The sequence below is a fragment of the Phalacrocorax aristotelis genome, chromosome 4 (genome assembly GCF_949628215.1).
Source record: "Phalacrocorax aristotelis chromosome 4, bGulAri2.1, whole genome shotgun sequence".
Lineage (NCBI taxonomy): Eukaryota > Metazoa > Chordata > Aves > Suliformes > Phalacrocoracidae > Phalacrocorax > Phalacrocorax aristotelis.
The window spans coordinates 68,396,322-68,416,930 of record NC_134279.1 but is presented as its reverse complement, the minus strand read 5'-3'; the positions used below and the strand labels follow the sequence as shown (position 1 = coordinate 68,416,930).

The window sequence follows — 20,609 nt, the reverse complement described above, 5'->3', positions numbered from 1 at the left end:
TAAATATATGAAGGAAACTTCAGTGTTTTTTCACTGCTTTTGAAGCCAACGAGCTTGCTCAGAACAAGTCAGGATAAGCGTAGACCGTGGAATTGTGACGTTGCTATAGTACTTACTCTTTCATGAATAGTAATTACTCTAGCAAGTGTATAAAGCAGACAGGCCCAGTTGCATAAGGCTCAATGCAAGTTTTATGAACTGCAGAAAAGCATGATTAGTATGGGGGAAAACATGTTTCACACTTTTATTGTAAAGAACATGAGAATCTCAGAGAAACTGCCAGAACAGATGTTCATAAATTGGGCCCTTAATCTGCAGCACTTTCCAGGTTTTAAGCTGTATCCACTGGTCTGCAGAACATATTCCTCTCTTTTTAATATAATTCTTCTGTTTAGTTTTTTTAATAAATAAGTTTATGACTTTAGTAGTGTTGCCAGCTGTTCAATTTTGATTTACTGTCAGAGTCTGCTTTAATATATAGTGGCTTTTGTGGCTTACCAATATAGATTACATTTTAAGCTTCAAGATATCACTATAAAGCAGCTGGAGAAAGTACTGGCTGTGCTCAGAAACCAGCATTATTGCCCTAGTGATCAACCTCTTCAACATGCAACTACACCAGGAACTATTCTCTAGAAACCTTTTGGATACACCATTCCCAAAATGAAACTGCAAAACTTACGGAGTATGAGATCACCTTAACAAATGTATTCTAAAAAGCCAGCCCAAGAAAACTGTTAATTATTAATTAGGCAATCTATTAGCTGGCAATAGAGATCTCTACAATGACTGCTCTTACGTTGTTTCATTACATTGTTTCCTTTACTTCTACTGTGTAGCTTGAGACAACTTAAGAAATAAAAGCCCTTCACATAAAAAAACCCTAAACATGTAAGTTCAAAATTACTAAGTCCAGACATTTTCAGTAATTGCTCCTGATAAACATGAGTACTGTTGGAGAAAGTTAGTTACTATAGCATCAACTTACTGTAGGATGACAAGAACTAGCAGAGTAAAGAACAGAACACGTAACTTCTAGGAAAACCCAGAATCTTTCTACAGCCTGAACTTGTATTCCATATTTTACGACTGCTTTATACAGTGCTTTCTAGAAAATTTCTCTACAGCACTGTTTACTGAATATTGCTGTGAAAGAACTGTCAATCTTCTTCATACAAAACCATTTTTAACCTCACAGAATTGCAATGTAACCAAACTAGGCTTTTTTTCCACGATTATCTGCAAGTACAGAATAACATTATTAGAATAAACCAACACAACAGTATTCTTAGAATTGAGCAATGGATCAAAATCAAAAACTCTGGAATCTCTCTACAGTTGGATTAGTCCAGAATTATCAGTCAGATCTACAAGGGGTTTTTCATTACATTGCAAACTGCTTCTTCTGCTCAAAAAGGTTCATTTTTCCATATAAAACTAAATCCCCAAAAAAATTCCAACCCAGAGAACGGAACAGTTTGATTCAGAAAGATCAGTATGGTGCCTAATGAGAGGGCGTTTTTGTTTGTCTTACACTGTTATTTTCTCCCAAGTTTGGATTTGCCAGTTGGACAGTATCTATGATGCATTACTCTCACAAAGTCCTATCATACGTAAGAGGATGTGATAACATCGTTGAAGACAAAGGTGAAAATAAAACAAAACCAAAAGCAGCCTTTATATCCATGGCATCAGGAGCATTGCCTGTAGGAGAATGGCAAGAGAAGAATCAGCACTGTACCTCCCATGAGACATAGCAGCGGTATCTCTAAATCAAAATACTTCAAGCTTTTCCATAATGGTTTTGAAGGGGGACTGAGAAGTAGACTCCAAAGTGCCACCATTTTTCATGTGGGCAGCCAAACATAAGTTCAACTGTTTCAAAAATATTTTTAAGAGCCTTACCAGCAACTCCTATACTCTGCTTTCTTCCTTCAGCATGCCTACAGCAACTGACTTTTCAAACTTCTATAAATGTATAAAGTAAGTTTTTACCAACTGAGGTTCTCTGTTTCTTTCCACAGAATCGGGCGCTATCTGTACAAATCTTATTTTTTCCAGCCTTCATTTCAAATTATCTACCACAAAAGATGCTTAAGATTGCAAAATCCAGCATTTTAAAGTTGCCCTCAATATACATTATTATATCCCAGTATTTTCCAAAAGCAACCCTTTCATAAGACATTTTACTATTCTGTGTGTTCCATTCAATTATTTAATCTATAGCTTTTTTTGAATTTGTGTTTGCTTAGCATCTGAAGTAAAAGAGCAATGATTCTGATGGAAGTTTTCAAATGCTATTATGAGGAAAGCTTAGGAATGACTTCTCTAGTCGAAGTCAGGAAAAGGTAATGTTATTCCTCTTTCGGTATACATGTTTCAAAACTTTAATGAATTATACCATCACATACTAGTATCATACTGGTATGATATACTCCTATTATCAAGCATAATTAAGTAAACATATTGGCCAGTACTTACTGCAAAAGAACGAACACTAGATAGATATATAGAGAGAGATAGATAGATAGATATAGAGAGAGATAGAGATAGAGAAAGAGAGAGTAATCAAGAAGAATATTATAATCTAGGGGCTAGTCATGAGAATGCCAGAGTAAACTTGGAGCAGCTCATCTGAAGTCACTAAACATGCTCTAAATTACATCTATGTAAACAACCAAAATTTTTATCTTAAGGTCAGTGATTCCCCATACCAAACAAAAGAATTCAGCAAATGTAGTATGGCTCATTTTACAGTTGTAAAAACTTTTAAGTGTTAAAAATACTAATCTGGATGAGATGGAATGTTACTCCTCTTGTTCAGAGCATCAAAGCATGAATGGATGGAACGAAATTAAACTTCCTCAAAAGGTTCAGTAGAAATTACGTATTTACAATGCCTTTGTCATATTCACAAAATATACTGCTGCATTGTTAAACAAGGGAGATAAAATTTTGAAAGCACTACTACTGCAAAAAATTTGAGTTAAACAAGCTAAAATATATCATGAACATTTCATGTTTTTTTTTTTTTAATAGAAACCGTGTACAATGTACATAAAGCCCTCCTCTTTTAAGACCTTCTTTTAAATAAACAAACTAGACTTCTAATTTACCATTCATCATCACTGTACTCCACATTCTTAATCAACCTTTCAGCAAATCTTAATCGATTTTTAACACTGATTTTTTTTGGCACTACAGAATCTTAGATCTCTCCCTTGAAAACAACAAACATATTTTGAGGTTATATTCCGTATCACGAGGGCTGGAACCACAGAGTGTAAATAACAACAGTAACAACGATGCTGTCTGCATTTAAACTACCTGGCTTATCTCAGTGCACTATTAAGATCAAACAAAGTTTAGTAGTTACTCCCCTGGTAACAACTTCACAGTCTCGTATTACACAGACAAATAATGAAATACCTTTTTTCCCTCAAAAAAAAAAAACACAAAAGACTTATAAAATAAACGAAAGTAGATAGCAGAAAGAAATTGCAGCTCATTCAGAACCTCGTTAAGGCATACCATCTCAAATACTGGAACAATGAAGAATTCATAACCAGAGGTGCTAATGTCATGAAGACATTAATATGCTTAAAGATCTATCTAAAAGGCACACATTTAGCAGAGTATACATGCTCCTATACTGAAATGGGCATCATAAACTCAGAATGTCTCATTATATCAAGTATATGGAGCTATAACTGTGGACTAAACTTGAAATAGTACCATTAATTTCCACTTCTCTTGCAAATCCCTAATAAACACGATAATGTCCTGGCAATTATACAATTTTAAAATATACATCTAATGCATTCCCCATAGTTTTTCTTCTTCATTCTTAAATCTGCATGCACGTAGTTCACACTATACCACTAAGAGAGGTTGATTTGAACACTCTACTCGTTTACCTGTCTTCTATTGTATTTTCCTCTAAAGGATCAGACAGCAAAGCATTTTGAAAAACAGTAACATAGCAAGATAATCCTACAGTATTATTTTAACTTTAATCTCTGTATGAACTTCAAATTTTCTAAAATATTTTCAGAACAATGTTTCAGAATTGCATTTTTCATACTAGAAACTCCTATTAATCACATTAATGAAGGTTATCCATTATGATTATTTCCCATATTAACACAGGCTATCCTTCATCCTCTACATTGAGCTGAAATAATTACTGGTTACTTCCAATAAATATCTTAAGTTTTTATGGTTCATCAAAATAAATAGAAAAAGCTTAAGTTTTCCCTGCTGATTAGGAAGAAACTTCCACACTTTCTGCCTGTACAGAGTAGTAAACATGGCAGTTACTATATGCATTTCAGTTCAAGTTGCAGTGTACACATAAGTACTGTACAACTGCTACCATATTTTATTAGTCTGACCCTGAAACAGTGAAGCATTACAAGAAGATTACGTTATTGACTTATCTAGCTCTTAAATAGAAAATAATGCTACAATAGCACTTGTCTTTTTCTCCCTTTGTCCAAAATCCTAATGTTAATGCCCTATTCACACTTGAAATTTGGTTATCCTCTCTCATCAGCTTCCTTCAATAATAATATATGAGAATATATTTCCACAGTAGCTAATGGAGACATTCCTACAAATCAATGTGCTGCAGTGATACAGAAATAAAAGCTTATTTCACTGTAATGATGCTTCCAGACTTCCCTCAAGTCAGGTGGTTACTTGCAGTTAATGATCTGTGACATACCACACAAGTAGTCCTAAAAAGACTTATTATCCACTGCATGTGCAACAATATTTGCTTTATGGATGGCTAAATGAATGAAGACATTCAATGTAACTGTAAAAGTAAAATCAAAAGAAAACTTACAAGTAACATGTTTTCTTTGAGTAAAAGAGCTGTGAACATTTTCCATTAATACTTAACCTTTTGCTGGAGCAGTGCAACCACATATAATGCCTGAATCCATAAAGCGCAAGAGCTGCTCAGGGTTAATGCTGATTAACTGCCCCCAATCAAATGTTATAACTTTTAAAAATTTCAGAGAGCTTCACTCCACTAATGAAATCAAATTGTATTTATGTCATATGGGTCCCTGCAATGGGAGCAGGACAACTTGCAAAGAAAAGAAATTCTGTCCTCTCTGAAAAACAGGTATTTTTTTCAATCCAATAAAATAGACATGAAATTGATCAGGCTTTAAAACCATGTATTTTACGCTGCACAGACTTCCATTAACGTACTAATAGAAAAGGACAGCAAATTAATTTAAAATAAGCTACAATCCAAAAGTACAGTATCTCCCATGACTCTCAGACTGTGCAGACATTCACACATTTTCTGTTTATAATTTTTTTCATTTACTAGACTCAGCTTTTGTCCACCATATGTCCACCGTAGATTAACTATTCCCTTAGGTACAATTAAGGGCTTTCCATTTGTTGTAAGAAGACCTAAGTATGAAGGACGCAGCCAGAAAAAACATTTCTACCTAAACCAAAAACAGAAGCACATTCAGCCTGGACTATGGTTTATGCAGCATCTTTTTTATTAGACATATGTCTACATTGCTAAATAAACTACAGACAAAATCCATGGAAACAGTAAGAGATCTCTCAGCATTTCATTTGTGTATTATTACAAAAATAGGATACATATACTGCTCTAACCTTTGTTTTTAAATGGTTTACTTCTACTTCCATTTTTCAATGACATCCTCGAAGATTTTTTCTGAATTTAAGCATAACTGTTAGTGAGTGAGAATACATTATTTACTGGCACTTCTGTCACACTGGCGTTTGACTTCCAGCTACTCTAACTGTATTCCACCAGGGCCTTGAACTTTGCCTTAGTTCTTGATTGGTCTTAGCAGGCAAAACTTATGTGCACAAATAAAAAACTGAAGTGCAGCTTTAAGATTCTAAGTGCAGGAAGAAGAAACCAAGTTATTCACACTTGGCTAAAATAAAGAAGCATAACATAGGAACAGTCTATCAGCTGGACTACTTCATGACTACCCTCACTTTCTTGTTAAAGCACCACATGATCCAAACAAGAAAACATTAATTTCAGCAAACAGTTTGTAAAATATTTAATCTGTCCTGGTTCAAATCAATGCAAATTCATTGACTGTCATAGAATTACACCTGTTTATATCACGGCTCTGTCTAGCTGTGCAAATCTCAAACTGAGACAAGTGGTATTACAGTAACAGATCTTCTGTGGCCAAGATGTATATATTATTCAGCTTCATCCAGGTACGGAATCCCATGCTGCAGCAGGAGACAAATCAAAAAGCCATCTCACTACTAGCTAATCCTACCTGTGTTGAACATCAGAAACTGGTCTTAAGACAGGCAGGGCAGAAAATTATGATAATGATCATTAACTATCTTTTGAACAGCATGACAGAAAAGATTTCCCCTTTCTGCTCTATGTTTTTATTTAGTACTCTGGCACAGGCCACTTGGCTTTTGAGAGCCTCCATCAAAATCTATCCCATATAGCTGTTCCAGTAATGGCTGGAACATCTGACTTTAACCAGGTGATTTAGCAGCTGCTGTGTCCACTGTGACCTCCCATCCAAGAGATCATTTTATGAAGGATTCTGAAAGAAGGGTCCAAGTAAAACATGGGCTGATTTGCAACCAGATGCAACAGATACATTTATCACAGCAGATTACACTGTGAGACTGGGGCCAGAACAGACTACACATGCCCAGATCCTTGTGATCTATCCTGCCAAGTGTCTTCCCTTCTCAGCCAATGGAATATGTCTAAGTAAAGACTACACAACAGCAATAAACCTTCCTTCTTTGGTTCTGTATAATTTTCTGTGAGCTCAGCTACTTTCTAAAGAACTACACTTGAAGCTCAGGCTCCATTTATGTATCTCTGTGTGGCATATATCACAGTTTAGTAGACTTGCTCACATGGTAACTTAAAAGACATAACTAGACAGACCACTTTGGCAGTGATGATAGCCAACACCACTAATATTATGCCAAGCATGACTTCCGATCAAAATCTCGCAAGTCAGACGCTTTCTCAGACAAGCAAGGAAATTTTATAATTCAAAAATGTGTATGTTTCTAGATTGCTCCCATCCCTAAAGTAATACAGAGCACATTCAGACACTGGGTTAGAAATATATTATTAAGGTGAATAAAAGATTTTTCCCGTGATTTTTCCTTCCATTAATTTAAGTTTCTTGTTAAAAACAACTTTTAAAAAGTTGCCCAACCATTGAGACAAACAAATCCCTAAGACTGCAATTTTCTACTAATCTTACAAGTTTGTTGAGACAAACATTCTATACATATTTTAAAACAGGGTAGCATTCTACACTTATTCAAATGAGTTGGTAAATTGACCGTAGCACAGGACAAGGTTTTCTTTTTAAGGGAGTCTACATGTAAGTAGTTTACCCTCCAGTCCCAGGAGCATGTGTGAGGCTCAGGTGACTGGACCTGCTGTCAGGCATACAGGAACTTTAGTTTAATCAGGCATAAGACTCAAAAGAACAGGGATCTTTGCATTTACTGCTCAACACTTGTCTTAATTAGAGGTGAAGGACCTAACAAGTGCAAGCCCACAGGAAACAAGAACAGAAAACATCTGGGGAAGGTTGGGAGAGACAAGAGAATGAATGCATATTTCTGTATTTTAATAAGCCAGAATCTCAAAATTAGTATTAATGAAGAAATTTTCTGAAAACAACTGGGGAGACTAAGTGTATAAGGCAGTAACAGAGTCTAAAAGCAGACTAGGTCTCTCCTGTTACCAGATTCACATTAGTACACAGTACACCAAACGTTCATTTGTATCTGGACTGAAAAATATTTCTTTCTGCGCTCAGATAAGGTAGGCAAAAACATTTTACGTTGTATGTAAATGCAAGTTAAAGGGTACGCTAAAATGCAACCTTTAAACTTCACAATGTAACAGCATACCACTTCCTGTTCAGAGATAGCACTCCAAGATCAATTCATCATGGCTAAGACGAACAAACGGTCAACATTCTTAATTAGTGTTGATGCATTCTCCTCTGTGCCCTCATCTGTCATGAAGACTGTTTAAAAATCTGAGTTATTAGTCTTTATTGAGGAGTGGATCTGGTTAATATCTCTAAGAATAGAAATAATTCATCCATCCATTATACACTGGTACCTGATAATTCCTACTCCCTGTGTAAGTTACAGATAACCACTGCCCTAAGATCATCTTGGTAGCCATAAATCAAAATGAGTGTAGCTCCCATGCAACCTGGGTTAATTTTTGTTTACAATATACCCACTGAAAATGTTGGTACAACACTTGAGGAGTCTGCTTATAGATTAGTGCAGAGGAAAATAAATAAAGCAGTCAAGGTAGAAAGGAAAGAAATACATCAGTCATACAAAACACAGTAAAACCTCTCTAATTCACATTGACAACTAGAAGATCCATTGCGATTACTGAACTTTGCCAATACCAAATTTAAGCAAAGATTCTAAGTGTACAAAACACAATGTATTCACCTGGTAACTATAGTTCAATTTATCCTATACAACCTAAGACAAAGTATCTGACAGCAACGTATCTATAAAATTTGAAGTTACTGCATTGAAACTCAAAAGCATTTGTTGATCTTAAGGTTTACTCTGTTATTTCTGGTGCAAATGAAGTGGTATTAGCAACACAGAAATAAGTACGCTTCAAATATACTTTGTATTAAATAAAATTAAAATGCCACAAAGTAAGTTACAAGGAAAGTTACATTTAAGATTCAACACCAACTGTAAATTTTAGAATTATTAAGACCTTATGACTTACAATTAATATGAAAAATTCTACGCCAAATTTTACAAATCCTTTTGTTGTTTACCAAATGAACAGACAAAAATCTATGGAAAGACAGAAAATTAACTGATAATTGGACATAAGTGCAGGAAGCTTGTCTGGACAAGGTCTTGACTCAAATTAGTTTTCTGCTCTCTCTGACCAAATGTGTAGGTCAGGCTACGGAGAAAAAAAATATGGGAAGGAAGGAAGAAAGAATGACAAATAAAACTAAACACCCAGGAGGAAGACAGTCACCTTAAATAAATCACCTCTTTCACAAATGAGGATTGCATCTCTGAAGCTCTTGTTCTCCCAATTATTTTTAATAAATTAGTGGGAAGTGACAGTCCTTCATTTTAGCTAGTCCCGAAGGAAAAAGAAAAAATGAGGGGAGGGGAAAAAAAAATAGAAAAAAGAGGAGTGGGGAGGTCCAGATTTAGGAGATTCCAATTTGTACTACTCTTATTATTTTCAAACAAATTTCTGACGGATGAGATACTGGAGACTGATCAGAGCTTTGTATGTAGAAATTACCTTTCCAATATTTCATGAGTAAAACAATCTCTTATAATCACAACAGGACATTTTAATAAATTGCCTCTGCTCTGAAGTTAATTATCATGCTTTAAACAGACACACAGTAGCTGACTGTGTTCATGCTTCACCTATTGCAATGTACAAGAAAACAGAATAGTCAAAACTAGCACTGATTCATTTAAATCAAAACTGAACAATTCCCTCAAGTTTGGTGGAATACTAAAGAAATTCTTACAAACAACACATTTCACAGAATTACTACAAACTGATACAAAAAACCACTAATAAATCATGCAGTTTTATAGGAAACTGAGCAGCAAGTACACAGTTATGCACCATATACTGCTACATCTGAAGTAATTTGCTCTAAATGACAAAATTACCCAAGAAAATGATTTTTATCTCATAGGATTCATGTGCACAGTTTTTTGTATTTCATTGTGAACAAAAATATTTTTCATTGTTTTCTTCCAAGCTTTTTTTTTTAAACCATAGCTTTATTCTTATTTCTGAAGCACTACAGCAGAGATCCCAGGTGTATTCACCCAAAATGGAAAAATACACATTTCTTTCAGACAGCATTAGTAAGTGAAAATGGTCAAATGACAGCCTAAGCCCAAACTAAGTATACTTAAAAGAGCAGCACTGAACTAAGGTCAAGGTTTCAAAACTGTTGGTTTCAGCTGGGATTCCTAATTCTTACCCAGGCATCTAAATACTGGCCCAATGCTTTCCACTTGCTATAAATGAAAATAACTGCATTCTTGAGAATTCTTTAAAATTTTTATTGGAAAGAAAATTGTTAGAATAACTTGCCTGTGGATATAGATGTTTCTAGTCTTTAAGCATACCTGGATATTTTCCTGAAAGAGAGGTGTAACTCAAAACCCAAGTACAATCTTGAGACAGAAACTAGTGACTGGAAGTATTTCTCCTGTGTGATGCATGAGGTCAATTAAGTTCATCAGTTCATCAAATGGCTTTTCTTGGCTTTAAACCTACTACTGCTCTTTCATTGTGTAGCAGTGTCTTATCACTTACTGAGTAAAGAAGTTGAGCTATTCTGAACACAGTGATTCCACTTGAATAACTTGTTAGTACTGGTAGCTTTATCCTTTCATAATATGCAAGAGTCAACACCATGATTCTATAGAAAACCCTTGTTTTCTATTTATGTAACAACAGGAGCCTGACTACAGATACCTCTCACAGGTCATTGAAGTATTGGAGTGGAAGCCCTCCTAGACATTCTTCTCCTATTATAGGATTCAGAAAAGCATTACACTTCTAAAAGCTTAATTTTTATTATACTGAAATTTAAAAAAAGGCAAAAAATTACCTCTGTAAGCAGCATCCACTGCATACTCAACAAGTGCAACAACAACCAAACATCCTTAGAATCACGTGAAAGCAAGTTTGCTTTTTTTCTTTATACATAGCTTCTGAATGAAAAATAAAGGTAGCAAGCAGTGTTCCTTCAGCTGCTATTTCAATAAAATGGAAGCCCCTTCACTAGTCAGTGTCAGCCGTTACCTGGAAACTCATCTATGAAACCATATTCTATTTGCAGATGCCCCCAAGGAAAAAGGATTTTAAAGAATTGCAGGCATGTATATAGGAAAAATATATATACTTAAGGTATGTAACAGAGATAAAACTCCTCCAAATGGAAACCAGTGTCTGATTTTCTACCTCAATGGTGCCATTCCAGCAAAAGAACTTTATTTATCCTATGTTACAGTGTATCTTACTGTAAATACTTCACAAGATTTGCAGAACTCCAGCTAGGAAGTCCAATTCGGGGGCAAAATATAAATCAGTGAAAAATATTTTTCATTTGAATTTCAACAGAATCTGTATTATTGACTCTGGTCTGCTAGAGTACAACACTGTTTATGTTACACTTTCAGAAGTGCTATTTATATATTGTAACTCTAAGAGCTTCTGTGTTTTCTTCCCAGAAAAATAATTAGTCTTTCATAATTAGTATCATAAAACACTACAGCATCACAGCAGCAACACTACAGTTAATGGTTCTGAATTAAAGTGTTTTCATTGTCTTCAAATGCTTTTAAACAATACTAACTTGCTGGATGAGGTCTTTTTTCAGGCTTGTCCATGATACGGACATTGTGACATGGACACAAATTACTTGGAAAGTAAAAAAAAAAATCAAATATAGTTTTTGTTGTTAAAATAAATATATTTACATTGTTAAAAAATTCTGTATCTGCTTCTACCACTTGGTTTCTAAAACTGCTTTCTGTTGCTTTTATCATCTTCAATAGAAAAAAGGTAAGAGAGCCAAGTTTAAGACCTCAGATATGCTAATAAGGATGTTTCTGTAAGGTTTTTAGGTGGAAATAGGGAAATTTGGAATTCATCTAATTAGGAAACTAACCAGGTGATGGTTATTTAAAGTGGCATATTTTGGTGGTCAGAAGAAAACCGTTGTTATCAAACCATGATCAAAAAGAAGACAGGTTAAAAAAAAAATCCCAGGATCAACAGGAAATAAGTAACCTCGTGCAAAACTACAGATGGCATGCAAAAAAGACTAATAAGCAGCTCATAACCATTATGCCTTGTGCATAGTGTAGCTATTTTAAATAATATATACCAGTACTTAATTTAGCAGTCTCTTGACATACAGAACCATGAGATATACCTGTTATTAGATCCAAGAATGCTTCCCAGTTCTCCGGTCTAGATGCATGCCATGGCTATATCCTGAAGCCCTATCAAATTCAAACATGGGTGAGAGATCTCTCTACTCCTGCGTGCTGCTCTCCAAGTAAAGAAAACACAGGCAGAGAGGCTGCAGGTTAGGGAAAGCATGATGCAGCAAGTCCCTCAACTTAACTGCCCAGAACCAGAACCCTGATGTGCACGCAAATATGTCGTCTGTACACAGCAACAACACATAAGAAGCATTTAGTTTCATTTTACTAAAGATATATGCCCTGTGCCATTTCTTCAATAGAGAGCAACACCCAGAGTATTTCAATTAATATTTAAGTATGAATAACTTACTTTTATTTCCAACCAAGGCCACAAGTGGCTGTGTTTCTGATTCTTCATTCACCTTTTTTACCACATTATACCAGTCTTCTAAATTTTCAAAGCTCTGGCTGTTGGTAATATCATAAACCAAAAGAATACCCTAAATAAAAAGATATATTTAAAGCGTTACAGGTTATAAAAATATTTGAACATGGTAACATTTGCATCAGTCTAAATTATTATTACCATAAAACAGAGCATTAACAAATAATGGCATTGTCTCTTTTGAGAAATAATCAAAGGAATTATAAGCTTCTGTAATAAACACATTTTATTACAGTAATTTCTCCTGCGTTCTATGTGTTCCAAATTCAGATGCCAACTGAACTACAAGGGCAGAAAAAATATATTGCAATTCAGTAAAGAGCACAATTAGTTATATTAGAAATATTTCAAACTGCATATGCTTTCAGTAAAACCCAAAAAGCAGTTCATGCTAGTAGGAAGGTAAAAATCACACTGGAGAAGGATTTCTATTTTAGCTAATATTATCTGTAGTTTCACTGTTCTCTTTTTCAAGAAAAAAGAAAAAGAAAAAGCAGCTTAATCATACATTTCTGCACATTGCTTGTTGCACCTCTGCTCTTCAGGGAGAACGGCCAGATGCCTTTCTGCACTGTTGTAGAAAACAAGCAAGAAGTACTGGCAATCTTTAAACTTTCAAAGGAGAAACTAAGAATGTGTTCAAGCAGTCAAAAAGAACAGAGTCACATGTATTTCAGAGGTTTTGAGCCACGCTACGAAAAAGACATTACTGAGGATTCCTCAGAGCCAATATCCAATATTATAAATCACAGCCTGTTAACAGTCCACATGTCCACCTTCTCCCCTCCATAATTCTATGAACAGCTCTCAACAAATCACTTTCCTCTCAATTATTCAGTCTTCTGCCCCTGCTTTCCACTCTACCCTAACAAAGCATCTTATAAATGAGGAATAAAGTCACAATTGGCTTCTGCTGCATTTGCTCTGACGGTGTTCACATCTGGAAAAAAAAAAATCCCTAAAACTGCATGGTGTTCCTCACATTAAATTTTCACAAATATTCTAAAAAACCAATACAATGCATACAAAATTAACTGGTTCAATGACCCACTGTCGATAGAAAATATTTTTTCAAGTCAAGTTTTTCAGGTATTTGTCTGGACCCTGCTTTACTTGATAGTTTCACAAGGAGTGTCTTAGATTGTAAAATAAAGTGCACGCTTAAATTAATTTCACAGATGACAAACTGGTAGAGACTGCAAGATTATTTGAGGAGAGTTTAGATTATATGATGAGAAACAATCTAAAAATAATAGTATGCAATCCAATAAGTAGCATGACAAGTTCAAAGGAGGCCATAATCAACTGCACAATAGAAAACATCTGGCTTTAACAAGTTCTATACAATAGAATCAAGGAGTTATCACACTGAATATGTCAAGCTCTTTTTGTAGCAAAGAGGCAAATATCACACTGGCATGAAACATTCCAGGTAAAATAATGCATCCAGATTTGGGCACCGAATGTTAAGAAACGGGTAGGCTAGAAGAGACCAGTAACAATATCAGAGGTTTAGAAACCACGGCTGACATCAGAAAATTCAAAAAACTGGACGGTTTCAACAAACGCAAGACTGATGACAGGCATGATGCTGCTGATAAAAGTTTCAAGAGAAGATAACAGGAGCTCTCTTTTTATATGCTCTTACACATAGTTTGCAAGTGACACTAAATTGGGAGGACCAGTCAATATGCCTGAGGGCAGGGCTACCATTCAGAGGTATGTAGACATGCTCAAGCAATGGGCAAACATGAACATTTCAACATTCAGCCAGGACAAATGTAAAGCCCTGCAGCTGGGGAGTAATAAACAGTACAGGCTGGCGGGGCGGGGCTAGGCTGACTGGCTGGGAAGCAACTGAAAATGACCTGCAGGTCTTGCTAGACGGCAAGCCAAATATAAGCCAGTAATGTTCCCTGGCAGCAAGGATGGCCAACGTGATCCTGCTCTGTATTAGCAGAAGCACAGCCACTAGATCAAGGCAGCTAGTCCCTTCTATTCAGCACTTGTTAGATCATACCTAGAGTAATACATCCAGCCTTAGGCCCGTCAAGACATCAATGAACTCAAATAAATTTAACAGAGGGCCACCAAAATGATCAGAGGCTGGAGCACTAGTCCCATAAGGAAAAGCTGAGGGAAAAAGAATTCTTCAGCATGGAGAGGAGGTGGCCCTAGGAGGACCTAAAAGCAGCCTTCTCACACTCATGAGGAAGCTACAAAGGAGATGGAGCCAGGCTCTTCACAGGAGCACAAGGCCAGAAGATGAAACACAACAGGTACAAGTTGAAACAAGAGAAATTCAAACTAAATATAAGGAAAAGCTTTTTTACCACGAGGAGAATCAAACAGTGGAATAGGTTGGCCAGTCTCAATCTTTATAGGTTTACAAGCAGGAACTGGATAAAGCCTTGAGCAACCTAGTCCCATCTTACAACTGACCCTACTTTGAGCAGGAGGTTTGACTAGAGACCTCCTGAGATCCCTTCCACCCTGAACTTTCTTACAACTTTGTGATCAATATGACATGTAGCAATAGGTTTAACTTAGAGCAAGAATTATATATTATAGCAAGAATTATAGCAAGGGTACATAGAAAAAACATGTAGACAATAAAAATAGTGAAGCTCTGAAACACACCACCTTCAGGGACAGCAGAGTCACCAAAGGATTTCTGAAGGTTGATAAAAATTAAACAGACATCATACAGGTTTAGCTTCAGAGGACGGTAACAGACTCTACTGAGATCCTTTCAAATCCTATTACCCTATGACACCAATACAAATCTATTTCATTCTTCAATGCCATCGACTCCTTGGCAGAGTTGTTTTTCCTTATATTTAGATGGCTGCTGCTAATTTCTGAGTAACAGCTTTCACCAGTTCCTTCAAGGAAATTAAGAATTATGACACCTATCTTTTCCCTTGCAATCTTTCCTCCTTCACTTTACTAATCAAATCTAATATTAAACACCTACTTCCCTCTTCCAACTTCTGTACAATTTATTCCTTAATATCCTGCATCTGAGTTAACTTCTCCTATTTGTAGAGCTACCCAAATGCCTGTGCATGTATATATTTGTCTTCATAATACAAGCCTTGCTCTAGGAAGGACATACTGATGTTATTAAATGCTCAGTGGAAAAGAAGAAACTCAAGCTAAAGGACAGGTTTTGTAAAGGTTAAAAAAACACCACAGACATAAGGCCAAAAGTTGTAAATGAGAACGCACATGGCACGCTTCTTTCACCAGTGGTCAAGTTCTCTTTGGAGTTTGCACAAAAACAGAGCAGACTATCTACACAATCTTCAGCACTGAAGAGTTTAATCAGAGTTAGATATAAGATAAAGTTAATAGCATCTGAGCATTTAAGGTTGGTCAGCTCTAATTAATCCTTCATCAAAATGCTACTCTGCCACATGTCCTCTAGCCAACTGCTGCCTACCTATACCTTTGGAAGAGCACATATTCACAGTGGATTTATGGTGAAAGAAATTGAACAAAGCCTGCAACTAGAGCTCACCTAACTTCCTTTTGGTCTCCTTCTCCATGATTTAAAACATTGCCTCTAAAGCATAATCACAGATTGGAGGAGGCTTCAGGGATCATCTAGTCCAACCTTTCTAGGAAGAGCAGTCTAGACAAGATGGCCGAGCACCCTGTCCAGACAAATCTTAAAACTCTCCAATGTGGCTGAGTCAACCACTTCCCTGGGGAGATTATTCCAATGGTTGACTGTCCTCACTGTGAAAAATTTCCCTCTCATGTCCAGTCGGAATCTCCCCAAGAGCAACTGGTGTCCATTCCCCCTTGTCCTCTCCATGGGACTCCTTGTAAAAAGGGAGTCTCCATCTTCTTTGTGGCTACCCCTTAATTACTGGTACATGGTGATGAGATCCCCTCTAAGCCTCTTTTTCTCAAGGAGGAACAAACCCAGCTCTCCCAGCCTATCCTCATATGGCAGCTTCCCAGTCCTTTCATCATCTTGGTGGCCCTTCTTTGGACCCCTTCCAGCCTGTCCACATCCTTTTTGTACAGCGGGGACCAGAACTGTACACAGTACTCCAGGTGTGGCCTGACAAGCGCTGAGTAGAGCAGGATGATGACTTTCTTTCTCTCTGCTGGTGATGCCCTTTTTGATGCAACCCAGCATCCCACTGTTCGCTCATGTTGAGCTTCCTGTCCACCAGGACCCCAGGTCCCTTTCCATAGAGCTGCTCTCCAGCCAGGTGGATCCCAGTCTGTGCTGCACTCCCGGATTATATTTCCCCACTTCTCCTTGTTGACCTTCATAAGGTTCTTGCTGGCCCACTCTTCCAGCCTATCCAGATCTTCCTGCAGAGCAGCTCTCCCTTCTGGAGTGTCTACTTCCCAGCACAATTGGGTGTCATCTGCAAACTTCATCAGGCTACACTTGGTGCCGTTATCCAGATCACTTAAAAAGATATTGAATAACATTGGGCCCAATATCGATCCCTGGGGGACTCCACTAGTGACAGGTTGCCAGTTTGATAAAGAGCTATTTACCACCACCCTTTGGGTGCGGCCTGTCAGCCAGTTCCCCACCCACTGCACAGACCTCTTGTCTAGGCCATAATGCATTATATTCTTAACTTTTTTTTATCTTTGTCAATATTTGCTATTCTTAAGAAACAAAGATGGCAGGTATGACATCTTAGAGAAGCAAAAAAGGCAGCATGGCACCCAGGTGCCAATACTTCTTGCTTAGGTTTTTGCCGAAAGAGCACTCTATAACCAACTTAGCATGATAGAAATAATTAATGAAGGACTAGTCATAACTCCATAGCTAAAATTTATTTCACCTTTTTTTATTTAACATAGAAACCCCATCATTCATTTCACAAAAAAATATATTTTTTTCCACAAACCTAAAGTATATGGAGTACAGATGAGGTAGGCAGTATAAAAGCTGTTATTTCCCCATTATGCATGAGGAATTAAGGTGGAAAATTAACGCTGGCCTTTTTTACACAAAAGCAGGACATTTCCCTGCCATGAAAAAGGTTTGAAACATATGGAGGACAACGTGCCGAGAACAGCATGTTAATTCTCTAATCTCCAGCAAAGTGGCAAATAGTCCCTGCTTGCATAATTGCATTCTAGTAAGAGAAACATTTTGCATACATTATATGAGTGCTTTTTGTTTTGGAATTACAGAGTATTTTCAAAAATAAGTCACTGGAAACTGCGAATATTGCAGAAATGTTTGCTGATCTTTGGAGAAGGTAGAATCTGCAGTACTCTCATCCTATTAACCAGCCAATTTATGAGGTAGTGTGTGGCAGCTCTTAGAGATACTTTAAACTAGATATGCGGGTACAGGGAACAATTACGGGTGTGACAGGGGAGTGGTTCTGAAATATTTACCATGCAAACAGCAGCAGTGCTGTTATACAGCAGAACTGCTATTATGGAAGTGTTGTAACCAGGCAATATATTCACACTAGACAATCAACATTGAAAAGGTGTGAAGTTTATGTCAAGAGCTGTCATAATAAAATAAAGCTACAGAAAACAGTAATTAAAACTGTATGTTTTCTTCAGGTTTATCCTTAGCTGCCCTTATCCTATGACTATTATGAAGGAACTAAATTAACTTTCAAATTTTCATTAATATTCATGAAATATGTCAGAACAAAATTCTAAGATATTTTTTCTAGTCACAGAATATTAATTTTAGCAAAGAGTAACTTCATTATGGTATCTTGCACATCTGCAGAAATGCTATTTTTACAGGTGAAAACAGTTTACAATCTACATATACTGTTGTCTCTGCTGATACTTAGGATATGGTCAAATACATGCAATTGAGTTGCCATAATTGAATGAGCTACTGTCTATCAGCTCAGCTGTGGCAACTGACTATACAATTACTCTTAGCCTCTCTCAATTCCAAGATAAATGTGTCAGTTTTAATCAACACTGACAGAAAGCTGTTTATTGGCGCCTTTCATTTATAAAGATCAAAGAGCTCTTATTTCCTCCCAGCTTGCAGCGTTCTTCTGACCCATCAGTGAAATTCAGCTACCAATATGGGATACAGCAACTATATTGTTCTGGATGAGCAATACCAGATTTTAAAAAAGGGGGGGAAAGAAAAGCAACTTCTTCAGGACAAGCGAATTGCAATTTCTCCAAGTGCAACCACACAAGCAAATTAGAAAACATGGCATAAGAAATCAGAGACCTCAGTAAAAAAATTGCACCTTAGCAGTCCCTTAACCAAAATATCTATCCTAGAGAATTGATTTAGCTCTCATTCAAAGAAAAGGAAACCTCCAGAGGCAAGGTTTACAGCAAAGTAGAGATGGATGCTCCACTTACTCCCCCCAGTAACCTGATCAAATTTCAGCCGAGATCAAGTGAACTGTACACTTGCTATTAAGATAACCTTTTCAGTTGCTGTAGATTATCAAAACTTCCATCTCCAGCTGGTCTTACTATTTTATAAGTAGGTCTACCATACATGGTACCTTTAGATTGTATTGTACCTACTTTTATAAGCAGGTTTACCATACCTTTGGATTTCTGAGCAGGAAACCAAGAATTCAGCCACTTGTGACTTCTGAATCTCACAATGATCAATCAGATGAAGTCTATTCAAGGCTGCGGGCAGCTGCAAATACTGGATAAAAGCATGATGCATTCTATAGGCATGCTGCAAGCTATTGTACTTTAAATCTGAATTATTTAATTGGAAGAATACATGCAGATGAACATAATTTCTGCAACAGATCCAAATAATCTACTCTATGTTTAAGTGTATAGCTTGTGTCCTTTACAAACAAGATGTTTAAAATCCCAGTTGCACCACACACTGACCAAGTGCAACACACCATAGGTACACATACTTTTGCAGTAGCCTTTGCTAGAATTGTTCCAATATTTTAAATGCTTTCTTGCATGGGGGAATACCAAACTGAACACAGTACTCCAAATGTAGCCTCAAAAAGTCAGACAGAATGATAATCGCCTTCCTTGACTTGCCTTCTTCATTCTTACTGATGCAGCCCAGTATTCAGTTAGCTTTTACCATTGCAAGGGCGCATTGCTGACTCCCATTCAACTTGTTTTTTTTCCAGTAGGACACCCACCTTCTTTTCTCCAAAGCCATTTCACAGAATGTCTGAGGTTGGAACGGACCTCTAGAGGTTGTTTAGCCCAACACCCCTGCTCAAGCAGAGTCACCTAAAGCCAGCTGCCCAGGACCATGTCCAGATGGCTTTTGAATATCTCTGAGGATGGAGACTCCACAACCTCTCGGAGCAACCTGTGTCCGTGCTCAGTCACCCTCACAGCAGAAAAGTGTTTCCTGATGTTTAGCAGGAACCTCCCGTGTTTCAGTTTGTGTCCGTTGCCTCTGGTCCTGTCACTGGGCACTGCTGAAAAGAGCCTGGCTCTGCCTCCTTTATACCCTCCCTTCAGGTATTTATATACATTTATAAGATCCCCCTGTGCCTTCTCTCCTCCAAGTTGAATGGTCCCAGCTCTCTTAGCCTTTCCCAATAGAAGAGATGCCCAGTCCATTAATCAGCTTTTATAGCCCTTCGCTAGATGGTCTCCAGCTGATTCCTTGACAGTTGATTCACAGCCTGCATAAGGTTATTCCGTCCCAAGTGCAGGACTTTGCATTTGTCTTCAGTGAACTTCACAAGGTTTTTGTTAGTCCATTCCTTCAGTTGGTCATGGTCTCTCTCAATAGCACCCGTACCCTCCAGCATATTGACCATTACTCCTCAATTTGGTGTGATTTGCAAATTTACAAACAATGGTTTTATTAATTATTTGAACAATGGAACTAAGACATGACCGCAGTACCAACCCCTAAGGAACATGACTTATAACCAGGCACCAGTTAAGACACTGAGCTATGGACCATCTCCCTTTAAGTCCAGCTGTCCATTCAGCTTTTCAGTCACCTTCTGGTCCACCCATCCAGTCTGTATCTCTCCATTTTGTCTGTAATAATATTATGGGAGATTATGTCAAAGGCCTTGCTGAAGTCAAGGTAAATGATATCCACTGCTCCACAGAACCAATCATCTAACTATAGAAGGCAATCAAGTTAGTTGGGCACAATTTACCCTTGCTAATTCCATGTTATTCTCTTCCCAATTACTTTATTGCTGCTTTGCTGTCC

The 20,609-nt window shown here is 37.1% G+C and overlaps 1 protein-coding gene across 2 annotated transcripts in view; it reads right to left on the bottom strand.

The window, feature by feature from the left end:
* RAB28 (RAB28, member RAS oncogene family) overlaps nucleotides 1-20,609 on the bottom strand; it is a 68,554-nt gene that overhangs the window by 32,966 nt on the left and 14,979 nt on the right. For both annotated transcript variants that reach the window (XM_075091853.1, XM_075091854.1), the window contains exon 4: nucleotides 12,374-12,503. In XM_075091853.1, coding sequence (XP_074947954.1) covers nucleotides 12,374-12,503 — 130 coding nt within the window. The remainder of the gene's footprint in view (nucleotides 1-12,373; nucleotides 12,504-20,609) is intronic.